Below are 14,912 nucleotides of genomic sequence, written 5' to 3' on the forward strand. Positions count from 1 at the left end.
ACCTAGGCCCCAAATCCATGGGTTAGGTCATTGGTCGAACCCTCCTCGTGGGCCCCAAATCCATGGGCTCCACCTCACACAGGCCCTAGATCCATGGGTTCTCCGGGCCGCCCACCTCAAGTGTGCCCCAGCATCCCACAGGCTACCCCACTTGAGCCCAGTGTGAAAATGCCTCCGCATTACCCTCTCCCTCATTGGATTTTGTGATAATAATAAATAATTTTTTTAAAAGAGAGAGAGAGAGAGAGAGCTTCTTCTTCTATCTTCATGAGATTTGAAGATAGTTCCATATGATTTGAAAGGAAGATTAGTGTGAGGTTAATCTTTATTAACAGAGGTGTGATGTGTCCATCTATTCTCACATCAACATCAATTTTCCCCTCCATCAAAGTATTTTGTTCAAGTTCTTCAATTCCCCCATCCTTAGCCTTCATCTTCTCATAAACCCATCTTTCCCTTATCTATCTACCATCCAAACCCTAGCCGACCTAAACCCATCTATCCCACACCACACGTGTGACCATACGACTACACGTGTGAATCCTTCAGGTTGGTCGTACAGCCACATCTTGCCCCTTTTAGTTTTCCATCATCCTTATATCAAAACTCCTTTCTTCCATTCCCAACTCCCTAACTTTCCTACTTTCCCAAATTATCCAAACCCTAATTTTTACCCTAGGTTGTATTAGGTCTTCTACTTTGAAATAGACTATACCCTATGCTAATTGGATGTCCCCACATCCATTAGATCCTAGTTTCCTTTTATTTAATGATCCTGTGTGACGATATTGGTCACTTAAGCTAGGATTATGCATGATGTTCTTTTGGTTTTCATGGTATTCGTGATGATTACGGCAATGTTTGTGTTATTTTGTTAATTATCTTAATTCTGCTACTTAATCTCACATGTTAATTGGTTCATGCATCTGTCCTGCATCAAGAGCCTTTTGCGAGGGCTATAGAGTAAAAACTGCATTGATATGATGTATCCAGCTACCCTTTCAACCTAATTTGGTTTAGGGGGTCATTTGGATTGGGGGCATTTCGATGCCCTAGATATTTCAATTGCAAGGTATTGCAATGCCTAGTTATTGTAAATTGTAATTGCTGGCAATTACAATTTCTTTATTTGTGATGCTCCCTTTATAGGGCATGGTTTAGGGGGCTCAGGCTTTTTGTTGTTTTTCTGTTGTTTTCTTTTGTGTTGTTGTTGTTGAGTGGTGTGCTGCCTCTTGATCTTGGTGGGTTGACAAGAGGGTCACCTGTTGCCGTTGATTGCTTGGGTTTTGTATTTCTTTTTTAGGCTTAATAAATTCATCATTTTTCAACCAAAAAAAAGGAACCAAGAATAAACGACCCTTTCAACTCCACCTCGTAGAGAAGTGCCAACCAGTCTCAATCCCAGATAAAGTACAGTTGATGCCAGGTGAACAGCCCATCGTCATACCATTGCCAACAAATCATGAGCATTCCCATTTCAATGATTGGCCAAATGGAAACAGTAAAGCCGACCTCACGTGGCCAGAACAAGGCTATACATATGATGATGATAATGATGATGTTCGTTTATCTTTCAAAAAAAAAAAGAAGGATACTTCCGTTTGCACGTGGAGGGGAATGCTAACATCCCCACCTTCATAGGGATGTTAGCAGTGTCCCAAAAGCTTTTAAACAATACTCAGCTTGTGCAATCACTAATCCAGACAACCGACAACTAGGAGCAAGCCATAGTGCAAAAATCACGCAAAGGGATGATCCTATCCCTCTGATTGACAGCTAATTTGTCTACCTGCACACCAGGGAACCATGGACAAACTTCTGAGAATTTTGTGTTAGAGGTCTCGCTTAAGAGCTTGGACTTGGATAGTCTTCAGCAACTGCAGAGAAAAAGAACTGGGAAAAATGGATCCCTCTAATAGAGGCGTCTCAAATCCTTAAGGAAAGCTTGGGGGGAACGATTAATCGAAATGCAAAAATGATCGAGATACAAGCCTTAATCCACTCTCCCTCCATTATCAGGAAAAAAAAAAAAGGAAGAAGAAGAAGAAGAAAACATTTCAATGGAGAAGATATAATATGATGGCCATTCCACCCAATCAGAAGTTCTCCATGTGCACTTTGCACACTAGGCCTGAGGCATCAATTCTTTTCCTGGAATCAACCCATTCGTTTGCTATGAGGATTCCATCCATAATGTCTCCTACCACAAACACGCCTTCAAAAGGGGAGATGAGATAACTTGATCTTGACTGTCATGCTATTGATCAGATGGTTTGGATCACAAATCACCCAATCTGGAACCATTGATTGTTCCTAGTGAGACAAATGAATGGACTGTCCAGACTGATGATTGGCAGTGCCACATGTCATTCAAAAAGTTTATAGACGTTAGCAACATCCTCCAAGCTTTTGAGTGACATGTGGACACCCAATCATTGATCTAGACTGTCCATTTGTTCCACACCACTCTTAGCAGACAAATGGATGGTATGGAACAATGTGATTCGTGAAGAAAAATTCGCCATTCAGACTTGTGGACACCTAGTCAAGGGATGTTTGAGCAGTAATTTTGAACTATACAACTGTTGATCGATCTTTAAATCCTTGAAGATATCATTGTAAAAGTAAGACTAACAGATCTGAAATATAAAGAGTATGGCAAACTGACCTCAGAATGCCTCAATCCCCATGAGCATCGACGATGATTGGAGTTTGCAGACTTTCCACCCCATCCTCGGTATTCATGCAATTCAGTGGATACATAGACGCACCTAGGGACCCTCTGAAAAGATGATTCAAGAGGGATACTGCCACAGGTCACAACCTGCGTGAAGATACGACATCCAGTTTCCAAGAAAAATTAAACAAAGTGAAATATGTGCATTGCGGTTTGAGAGAAGGCTAACAACCATGCTAGATGAACAATACAAGGCAATATATTGAAATTTAACTTTCTACATTCATACATTTTTCTACCGGTAGCTCCATACATTTGTATCTAGGTATGACATCAAATTCAAGACAAACTTCATGATAAATAACAACCGAGATAGATTCTAATTACTAACGAGCTCATAAAACTACTCAAATTAAGACTACCCAGCCAAATCAAGAGCTACATAAAACGTAGAACTTGTCTTTCAATTATTTATTTGACCAAAGCCATGACTTTGGGGTTGAGGTGAAAATCAAGCAATGAATGTTCTCAAAGGGCATTAATCTTTTTTCCTTTTCATTCTGTCGACATTGAGTCATTCGATACCTTAAAAGTATCTTCTGTGGAATTCCTTCTACAAATGAACAATACATATTGTTTATTGGGTCTTTTTGAGCAAAGAACAGCAAATATATTGCTAAAGAACCGGAGTTTCAAAATAGAATGCTGGTGAAAGCCCATAAGCAGAGAATTGGGTCTGACTGAATGCTCTAACCTGGACAAAAGCTCCCAAAACGACACAATAGGCTAGATCAACCATTCCCTATCTTCCGATACCAACATCCCCCAGAATTTCAAGGACAGTGATGCCCAAATTCAATTGTCGACCCTTTAATTTTATCGATTAGCACTTTTGGAAATCTGAACATCCTTGAATATTTTGTTGTTCTACTCTTTACAAATCTCCTAACAAATAGCAAAAGGCACAATGTTTCATAGGATTCTGCTCTTCCCTCTGGTGGGACTGTCACTCCAACTGATGAATTCCTCTTCCAAAGAAAAACTCCTAGACCATGATGTCTTTGAATTCAGCTATGAAAAAATTATCAAACCATTGAAGCAGTCAGGCAATGAAGGAGCAGGTGGGGGCAGTTTTTTTCATTTGATTTACACACCACCGCCTGTTTGAGAGCCATACCATGATGCTGTGATTTGTCCACTGTCAGAATTTTCTGTCTGATCGCAAGCCACATGAATGCTGAAACTCTAGGAGGGAACGGCCATTTCCATAACAAGACAGTGAACTGGGAATTGGCTGCATTTGACAAGCATTGGAAGAGTGACTCGGCCGTGAAAATGCCTGAGGGATCCCTTTTCTAGATTCTTTCATCCGCAATCGAAAAGAGACGGATGTCATTTAACATATATTGCGAAGGGCCTGAAAGTCCAACTCTTCGTCCTTCAGGTTGCTTCACATAACAATGTCCCATGACAGCATTCCTCCTATAGTCTCCGATCATTCCTTAACCATGATATGCCGCTCACAAACTAATCTGTAAAGCATAGGGAACCTGACAGCAACAGTACAGCTTCCTAGTCATTCATCTTCCCAAAAGGGAAACAATTCACCTTTTTTTAGCAATTCCCAAAAAGGATTTGATTCACCATTGTTGACTGAAAACTTGATACCATATCAAAGATCCTTCCCGCATTGTTTCAACCAGTTTCAAACTAGACAGTTGCAATTAGAAATTAGAATAAATGAAGGGGTAAGATCTAGTGAGGTTTTAAAGATGTTTCGAAGCTTTAATTACTCTTATAAATTATTATTTTTATATCTGGACTAGCCTTATTCTACACTACGGCTGGATTTTAAGGCTTTTACAGAATCTACTCCATCATGAGTTTGGCTAACCCAACGGGGTTTGGGCAAGTGTCCAGCAACGTGGGTTTGCTCCCTACAGGCATGGGTTCGACTCCCCTCCCCGGCATCACCCAATGCACGTGGTTGTGGGTGATTGCGTGCATCCACAGAGAATAGTCTCGCCTCAAATATGGGGAGTGGACACCCTGTGCTGTCAAAAAAAAATTAAAAAATTAAAAAAATCATGAGTTTAGCTATTGTATTGTTGATTCTTCTTCACTCTTTCTTTAGGTTGGATTTTGTTTCACTTGGGATTATCGGTGAATTAGAGGACTGGCTTGTACAATCAGCCATTAGTTTTCACCAATCAGTCAAAAATCACAGCCCAACCAAGGCAACCCTATGCTTGAGGGATGATGCATAACTTGGCCACTGAACTGGGTCAAATAATCTCAATTGGAATCAACAAGTTCGTAATCATTGTCTGTAAATGTTCAATCCCAAAGAATTCTTCACAGGCAATAATCATGTGTATGTCTGAACTGTTTCCATTTTCACAAGGGAAACTTAAATAATAACAGAACCATACTGGGACCTTAGATTCAACCAATGTTGTTAAGATCTTTTCATAATCAAGTTGTTTTTAACCATGGCAATATATAGATCTAATAGGATTCTTTGCCACCCATCATCCAATATAGTTTTTGAAGTGTTAAGTCTAAAGAAGGACCGCAGTAACCTTGTTTGTCTCCCTTTCTCACTATGCTATGGACTCGTTAACTTAAACTTTCCTACATGCATATATGAATATTATTCATCCTAACACTAGAAGTGGAAACTAGCTGATAGTAATCAAGGTAGTTTTGTTATATATCCATCTTCTACTAATTTAACCCTCTTGTTTCCTTTTTTTGGAAAGATTACGAGACTTCGTCGAAAATTAAATAGGGACGAACTCCCAATATAAAGGGCCTCATCACCAACACCATCTTCAGCTAGCTTACCAACCATACCAACATGTGAAAATAAGATGGATATTAGGTTAGTTATTGGGGATGAATCACTAGTGGTGGAAAGAAAACAAGGTGGAGAAATAGAGCCATCAACGTAGCCATGATAGTATGACTATGAAGAATAGTGACAAGCTAGCTTGTACAAAAAAGGTATTAAAACATTCAATAGAATAGAATGCAAGAGATGAGGAGACGGGTTATCAATTTCCTTTTTAAACTCCTAAAACTAGGGATATGTTTTCAAAAGAAAGGGGAGAGGCACTTGAAAGATAGAGAGAAAAAGGAAGATTGTCTATGAAAAAGATGAAGAGAAGTGGTTTCCTTTCAAGGATGACAAGAAAATGAAGGTTTTAGTTTGTTGGAGTTTATGAGAGATTTTTATAAACGGAAGATATTGAGTTTTTGAGGGGAAAGAAAAATATTGAGGATGCCAAAATCTAGAAGAAGAAAGGGAACAAGAAGAAAATTAACTGTAGGCTGTATGAATGGAGATCGATTGATCATAAATGCAAGAGCATGATAGGGATTAAATTGGCAGGCCACACAAATGAAGAAGAGAGTCGAACTAAGGACCCACTCTGATAACATGTGGTAGCATTGAAGGGTTGAATTGTTTTCTCAATTAAATGAATAAAGGAACTATTTGTGGGGGGGGAGGGGTGGGGTAGGGGCTAGGTCAAGTCAAACCATCGACGGTCCGCTGTTGTTGTTCCCGTCTTCAACAGGATTCAATCAATGAATTCGGATGAGATTTGGCTTTTCCGAAATATAGATACTGCGGGTTGGCCTCAACAACGAATATTTTTCCATCCTTGTTGATGGGGGTTCAATATGGTGACTTCAAAGGAACAAGGGAAGATAGGGTGATCCGCTCTCTCCTAGTCTATTTATTATTGAGGAAGAGGTTCTCAGTCGTGGACTCAAGAATATTTTGATGGACTGATCCATCAGTGGTTGATCTTCTAGGTGAAAGACCTAAAGGCATAGGCAGAGGCTATGGAAACAGAGACAGGCAGCATCCTCACTAGCACCATCATGTTGCATAAAAAAGCCAGCACATTAAGCTAACGGCGGTATCATTTGTTAAAGGAATGGTATCTATAGACTTCTAAGGTCTATCTAGGGAGATTGTGGAAATCTTCTCGAGTATTACATAGAGAGATCCTAGAAATCATCTCAAGCCTATCTAAAGGATCTACCTTCGTGGGAAATAGAAATTACAGAAACACACCCTCATAGCAAATATTATCACTTAATACCCACTATCTTTCTCGAAAGCACATTTAGTTTCTCCCTAAACCACCATTTGGATAGGAGACTCCATTTCCCTCCATTTCTTCTCACCCCAAGCCGACCCTCGACTTTTTGAACATTCTCCAATAGTAAAGGTATTGCATACTTTTCCACTTGAGCCTTACTTTTGCATCAAGGGTCATAACTTTGAAGTGGGATAAATAATACACCAGAAGATTTGAGACTGGAACCTAACGAGATCAATGTGACCAATGTTGGAGAGGTAGCTTCTTTTCCACAAAGTGAGCCTGCTTTCAAACCTCCCAACTTCCAAATCCCACTTGCTAATGGATCTCAAGTTAACACCAACAGTGTTCGATTTGTCGGTATCGCTACAAGTTTCGCTGGCCGGAGATAAAGATATAATATCGTTATCGCCGATAATATCGCTGATAACCGAAAATGCAGGGAAAAGGGGGGAAACACGGAGAAAATGAAGGAATTTTTCAGTGAAACTTCAGGACATGCCTAAATACACATATTTACATATTCAGGAATGAAAAAATTGCAAAAAGAATGCATTAAATAAGAAGTTTCCATTTAATGGGGGCCAAAAGGCATGCGTTGTCGTTAGAAATTACTCAAATAGTAACCAAAATGAGTTTATATAATACAAATGCAAGCTTATAACAATGAAGACATGCAAAAGTAAATGAATTAAAAATATATATATAAATTTTTGGCCATATTTCATCCTCACATAGAATGACGAAGTGGCTCGTAATCATTGTCCGGATCCAGTGGCAGTCGAGAGTAGTACTGTTGCCCAACATGTTGGGCACACCATGACTGTGCGTGGGTTATCCACGTCGTCCATCCATTTTTTCAGCTCATTTTAATGGTTGTTTCGAAATTTGAAGCATGTCCAAAGCTCAAGTGGACCACACCATATGAAACAGTGGTAATAATGATTTCCACAGTTGAAACCTTAGTAGGGCCTACAGTGATGTTTATTTGTCATCCAACCCGTTCATAAGATCACAAAGACATGGATGAAGGAAAAACACAAATAACAAATTGATCCAGAACTTCTTTGGCCTCATGGAATTTTAGACGGTATAATTTCAATTCACACTATTTCCCGTGGTGAGGTCCACTTGAGATTTGGATATACTTAGTTTTTGGGCTAAAGCCCTCAAATTATCTGGTAAAATGGATGGACGGAGTGGATAAAATATGTAAATCATGGTGGACCGCACATAATTTACTCAGTGCACAATTAGTGTCCTCACATGACACGTACGTACCCGTGTCCGTAGGGATGTGGATTAGCTATGACGGGTTGAGCAGCGAGACTTGCCACTGAAGTGACGTCGAGCAGTTATGTGGCCCCACCATAGTTTATGCTTCTTATCCACACCGTCCAACCATTCGAGGATATCATTTTAGTTTACGAGATAAAGAATGAGTCAGATCCAAATCTCTAATAGACCACACCGCATGAAAACAATAATGATTGGATATCCACCATTAAAATCCTACTAAGGCCCACTGTACTATTTATTTGACATCCAATCTGTATGATTAGGTCATACAGACCTAGATGAGGGGAAAAATCAAATATTAGCTTGATCCGATACTTTTATGGGCCCAAAAAGTTTTTAATGGTCTATGTTCATTCAACACTGTTTCCTGTAATGTGGTCCACTTGAGATTGGGATATACCTCGTTTTTGGTCTCATACCCTAAAATGGTCTACAAAAATAGATGGACAGTGAGGATACAACACATACATCATGGTGGGGCCTACAGAACTTGGTGACGTCAACTTGGTAGCGAGTCTCCCTACTAAACCTGTCAACAGCTAATCCGCGTCCTCGACAGGCATTTCCTTCCTGTATTGGGATGCTACGTGGGGCCCATCATATTGTTTTTTAAAAAATCCACCTCGTCCATCCGTTTTTTTAGATCATTTTAGGACATCAGACAAAAAATCATATGGATCCAAAACTCAGGGTAGCCACACCAGAGAAAATAGTGGAGATTCAGTGACCACCGTTTAAACATAATTTACCACTCATTTGGGCCCACCTTGAATATATGTGGTATATCCATGCCGTCCATCCGTTTTTTCCATCTAATTTAAGGGGTTGAGCCCAAAATTGATTCATATCCAAAGATTAAGTAGATCACCACTGTAAATAGTGGGGATAATGATTTCCACCGTTGAAACCTTTCTAGGCCTCACAGTGATGTTTATTTTTAATCCAACATGTTCATAAGATCATACAGACATGGATGAAGGGAAAACACAAATATAAGCTTTATCCAAAACTTCCGTGGCCCTCCCAAGTATTTTTCAATGGTAGACATTCAATTCAACTATTTCTTGTGGTGTGGTCCATTTGAACATTGGATATGCCTCAATTTTTTTTCCCTCTAGGCTTATAATTATCTATTAAAATGTATGGACGGAGTGGATAAAATAAATAAATCACGGTGGACCTCACCGAGTCTACTCAGGTTTCAACCCACACGACTCACTCACGTACGCAATCCGCTGCCTCAAACGGATCCGTACGACTAGCGAATGGCTAGTGGTCGGTGCTCTATGGACCTCAAACATGATTTGTGTATCATCCATGCCGTCTATTTCATTTTACAGATAATTTTATGGTAAGATTCCAAAACTGAAGTGGATCAAAATCTCAAGTAGACCACACAGCGTTGATTGAACTCTCACCATTAAAAACTTCCTGGAGCTACAACAGTTTTGGATCAAGCTGATATTTGTTTTTTGCCTTCATCCAGGTCCATATGACCTAATCGACATGCCGTGTGACCTGATCCACAGGTTAGATGTCAAATAAACGTTACAGTGGGCCTAAGAGGTTTTTAATGATAGACGTTCAATCATTACTGTTTTTCCATGGTGTGGTCCACCTGAGATTCTAATCAATCTCATTTTTAGGAATAAAGATTAAAACGACGTGTGAAAATGAACGGACGGTGTTGATAAAACACACAGATCATGGTGGGCCCACATAACACTTACGACCAACACCTGTCAGCGTCACTAGCGAAACTGCATCCAGTGCTTTACGCTAGTCGGACTCACGCAACATATCTTCCTTTCTTTTCTTTTCTTTTTTTTAGAAACAAAACCTAAAATCTCGTCGAAGAGAAAATGCGGCCGAAGAAAGGGGGTTTTTGGAAGTGGATTGTTGCCGAAGAAAGGAGGATTTTCTTACCTGTAAATCTGGCGTTGTCGATCGGCGTTCTTTCGAGCTCCGACTTCCAATCAACAAGTAAGAGATCTTCCCCGTTCTGATATTTTTTCTGATTTTTTGACAAAGGGGTTTTCTTACCTATTTATTGGATTTTTGGTCGGCGATAATCCGAGATTTTTGCCGATATCTCCGATATTTCGCCGATATCGCCGATATTTCGCCGATAATCCGAAGAGAAACGAAAAAATGGGGTTTCGGTGTCGCTAGGCCAGCGACACCGATATTATCGGCGATAATATCGATATTTCGTCGACAACTCAAACACTGGACACCAATGATGAGGCCTATGTACGAGATTGGGAGCTGCTGCACCTTACAACCCAAAATGTTCATTAACTAGGATACTTGTTGATCCCTAAACCAATGCCCACCATTGGACCAACCCCTTCTGCTCAAATCTACTCAAAGGCCTAACAACCTTGAAGTTAAGCACATTATCATCATCTAAATCTTATTCCAAAATTGGGCGGCTACATGAATCATGTTTTGCCATTCCACGCTTTAAGGGCCATACCTTCAGTTTGACCAAAAGTCATCATGTCTTTCTTACTACCCCCATCATTGGACCAACCCCTTCTGCTCAAATCTACTCTAAGGCCAAACAACCTTGAAGTCAAGTACATCATCATCATCTCAATCTCATTCCAAAATTGAGTGGCCACATGAATCGAGTTTTGCCATTCATACCTTCAGTTTGACCAAAAGTCATCATGTCTTTTCTTACCACCCCCATCCATGTCCTTTTTGGCCTACCGCTCACCCTTATAGAACTTTCAACCGGTACCAACTAACTCCTAAGTGACACGATCCTTGGTCTCAATTGCACATGACCAAACCATAAGTATACTTTCCCCATACCTACTGGGGCTACTCCTAAGTTCCCTCGAAGTATTTCTAATTTTATCCTTCCTCATCCTGCACTCATCCATCTCAACATCCTTATTTCAGCTACGCTCATCCTATGAACATGTCGTTCCTTAACTGCCCAACATTTTGTGGCATAAAGCATGGCTGGTCTTATAGCCATCCCATAGAATTTCCCCTTTCAGTTTAAGTGGTATGTGATGATCACATAAATTTCCCTTTTATCAACTTTGAAGTCAAACGCCTTAGAATAGAACAAAAGGTGGAAACCTATTTGCAAGAAGCATCACAAAGGGTGTCATCAGCAAGTTGGAGGTGAGAGATGAACACCTTAGTAGATCCCACCAAAATGCCAACAAGAGTAAAAAATCTTACGCCTTTTGTAACAACAGTCAAAAGGAAAGGAGAGAGAATCTTGTTAGTAAGATCCCTATAATTTTTGAAGTAACCCACCATGGTCAAAATAGAGGTACAGACGCATTCTTTCATCCGATTCCTAAACTTCTCCCTATAGCCCATCTTTCAAAAGGCAAAAAATGGCCCCCCACTCTGGATGATCATGAGCCTTCTCCATGTCTCTCTTCTTCTTTTTTAATGGCTTTAGGCCTCTACCTTCTCCAAATATATCTTTCAAAGGAGACAGATTGCAACTCTAATCCCTGGAACATACTCAGCTCGCGGCCACAAGAATGGCATCTATTATTTCATGGTTGTGAACCAAGGCACCTTTTTGTTGGAAATTTGTGAACAAAGGCACCTTGAAACAGTGAAATGACACAAGATTTCTTTTTCTTTGAAATTATGAAGATATCACTTCCCTTATTCTGCAGGTGATCGCCTCCACGATGATTTTAAATGCTCCCCACTAGACTTAAGGGTTGGAAGTGTATTATTTCCACCACACCGTCCTTTTTGGGGACAGGAGTGATGAATAACACATCAAAGCTTCTATATGGTATTGCATTTTCATCAAATTCACACATCACTTTTGTAATGCCTTCTTTAACTACCTCCAAACATTTTCTGAAAGACTCAAGGGGTCCTTTGTATGTGTGGAAACTTTAAGGGTGGAAAGGAAGTGTCCTGCTTATTGTGTTTGGGTAATAGGAAAAAACCGTTCTAAGGATTTTAGAAAATGTGTTTGGGTAAACTTGCAGGTATAGAGTGAGAAGGCGGGGGAGAGAGGATTTCAAAATTGTGAATCTTGGTAGCGAATTCTTTTCCTTGGAATTTGCAAGCGAGCTATTATGAAGGAAACAGATAACATCTCTTTTTCTTGAAGCTACCTCTTTAAGTATTTAATGCAGGGGCATTTTTACACCAGGCTCGAGTGAGGTCGCCTGTGGGATGCAGGGGCACACTCGGGGTGGGCGGGGGCCCACGGGGGAGGTCTCGTGTTCGAGACTCCTCACCGGGGGTGATTAATGTGCATTTCACACCGGGCTCGAGTGGGGTAGCCCGTGGGATGCAGGGACACACTTGGGGTGGGTGGCCCATGTGATTTGGGGCCCACGAGGGGGGTTCGGCCGAGGTCCTAACCCATGAGATGTGGGGCTTGGGCTATGAGATAAAGAGATTAATTTGTTATACTCTAACAGTTCAAGCTTTTAGAGCAAGTGGTTAATTGTCCTACATCAAATTAGTATCAGAACGGAAGGTCTCGTGTTCGAGACTCCTCACCGGAGGTGATTAATGCAGGGGCATTTTCACACCGGGCTCAAGTGGGGTCGCTTGTGGGTTGTAGGGGCATACTCGGGGTGAGCGGGGCCAGAGAACATATACGATCTCATACCAATGTTGTAGAGGGAATAATGCAAGGGCATTTTCACACTGGGCTCGAGTGGGGTAGCCTGTGGGATGCAAGGACACACTCGGGGTGGGCGGCCTGTGTGACGCGGTACCCATGTGATTTGGGGCCCACGATGGAGGGTTCGGCAGAGGTCTTAACCCATGAGATGTGGGGCTTGGGCTATGAGATAAAGAGATTAATTCGTCATACTCTAATAGTTTGAGCTTTTAGAGCAAGTGGTTAATTGTCCTACATCAGTATTCTTCTGCACCCAAGAGCACCAAACAGAGGGTACTTGTGGAATTCATATCCTTCAGGGCTTCTTTCCAAATGGCCAAACAACTCATAAAAGTTTCATGAACTCTTAAAATTCCTTTCGTACGGTGTCTCTGTGTCCTTTTCTTAATGAACTAGGCCACTTTATCAAGAAGAAGAAGAACTAGAAGAATGGGAGACCAATGAGAGCAGAAAGTCCAAATCAAGGGAGAGTCTCCAACAAAGCCAACTTGCTTGACACGCCTGACCTAACAAGCACGAAAACCCTAAGGTTGTTAGTCCATGACAATGAATAATATAAGTTGTTTAGCCCGAAGGCCAAGTCCCTAATCTCATCATAGACAAAAGTATAGTTTGCAAACCAGGCGGGTCAACCCAGGACTCGGCTGAGTCAACCAACCTAGTTCATGTCCTGGCCACTGGGTTGAGAAAATCGGGCTTGCCCTGGTTAGTGTGCAACTTAGGCTTGGTTTCCCTGAGTCCGCTTGAGACCCAATTGGCTCTGCCAAGTCAAAACGAGTCGGTTGAGTCTGTATAAAGGCATTTTCATAATCTTAAGAGAAATTGCCCAATTTCCGTTTCATGAAGGTCTACTCTCGCCCACTGTCGACATGCTGCCACCAAGAAGAAGGAGAAGATGTAGTAAAAAAAAGAACAAAGGAGAATTCATTTTCAGATTTTTCTAATTTTTCCAAGGAGAATTCATTTTTATTCTAATTTTTACAGGTATATTTTTAGAATTCATTTTCAGATTTTTCAATTCTTTTTTAACTAATAAGAAGAGAAGAATGACGAGGACAAAGATAAAGGAGAAGAAGAGGAAGAAGCAAGCAAGCAAGCGTGCACGCACGTGTGTGTGTATAAAATGTATATTATAATAATATAAAAAGTAATTTTTTTACCCTAATGGGTTGACTTGGGGCTCAGTTGGTCAACCCGACCTCGCAACTAACTGTCCCGGGCCAGGTCCTAGTTGTTTTGGCTTACACCTTGTGATCCAACAGTGAGCATGGGCAAGACCCCCAAGCACACGAAGAATACCCTAAACAAGCCTAGAGATGGTGGCAATACCAGCTCTGAGGCTTTAGTTTTTTCCTCAATCACATCTATGGTTAGAATCTGACTTGAGAATGCCCTCTTGAGATTACATTTCTCATCACTTAGAATGCCCATGTAGCACAAGAGCCCCAACTCCAAATCTGTGATAACCAGTGTTCGAAATATCGGTATCGCGTTACGTATCGCACCCTTGGGATACGTATACATATCGGTTATCACATGGGATATATCGGTTGTATTGCATAATGTATCACTGATGTTGGAAACATGGGGAAACATTGGAAATTGGTTAAATTTTTCAATGAAATTTTAGCGATTGTTAAAAAAGACATCAATACACACTTACAAATCAAAACATCACAAAAAACAAGTCCACATAATAGGTTTTCTTTATATGGGATCTTAATCTATGCGTTATCTAACTGAATTGATGCAAGTATATTCAAAGTTTATTCACATAATTTATAAACGTAAGAAGACGTGTGAAAACACAAGCAATACATTCATAGGCAAAAGAAGAATCACTAAATCAGGTTACATGCATGTTTGATTTTATGTTTGGACACAGATTGCAACTGATTTGCGAGAAATTGGAAAAAAATTAATTTTTTTAATTTTCCGGAACTCGGTCCTTCTCCTCCAAATCTCAAAATCGAAGCTCTCAATCCATGATTTTTCATGCAATCATGGATTTGTAACAATTTGACACTGATTTAAGATGATTTACAGGAAAAAAAATAAAATAAAATAAAGGATATAAAATAAAAAAAAGCTCACCGGATCGAACATGTGGGATATATCCCACTACTTGTGTGTTTCGTATCGCACAGGTGGGATACAAGAAATATCGTGGGATATATCGGGTGAT

At 40.5% G+C, this 14,912-nt stretch overlaps 1 protein-coding gene across 1 annotated transcript in view; it reads right to left on the minus strand.

Moving 5' to 3' along the window:
- LOC131228706 (uncharacterized membrane protein At1g16860) overlaps positions 1 to 14,912 on the minus strand; it is a 39,820-nt gene that overhangs the window by 5,744 nt on the left and 19,164 nt on the right. The window contains exon 2 of the mRNA XM_058224553.1: positions 2,669 to 2,824. Coding sequence (XP_058080536.1) covers positions 2,669 to 2,824 — 156 coding nt within the window. The remainder of the gene's footprint in view (positions 1 to 2,668; positions 2,825 to 14,912) is intronic.

This window comes from Magnolia sinica, chromosome 16 (assembly GCF_029962835.1).
Source record: "Magnolia sinica isolate HGM2019 chromosome 16, MsV1, whole genome shotgun sequence".
Lineage (NCBI taxonomy): Eukaryota > Viridiplantae > Streptophyta > Magnoliopsida > Magnoliales > Magnoliaceae > Magnolia > Magnolia sinica.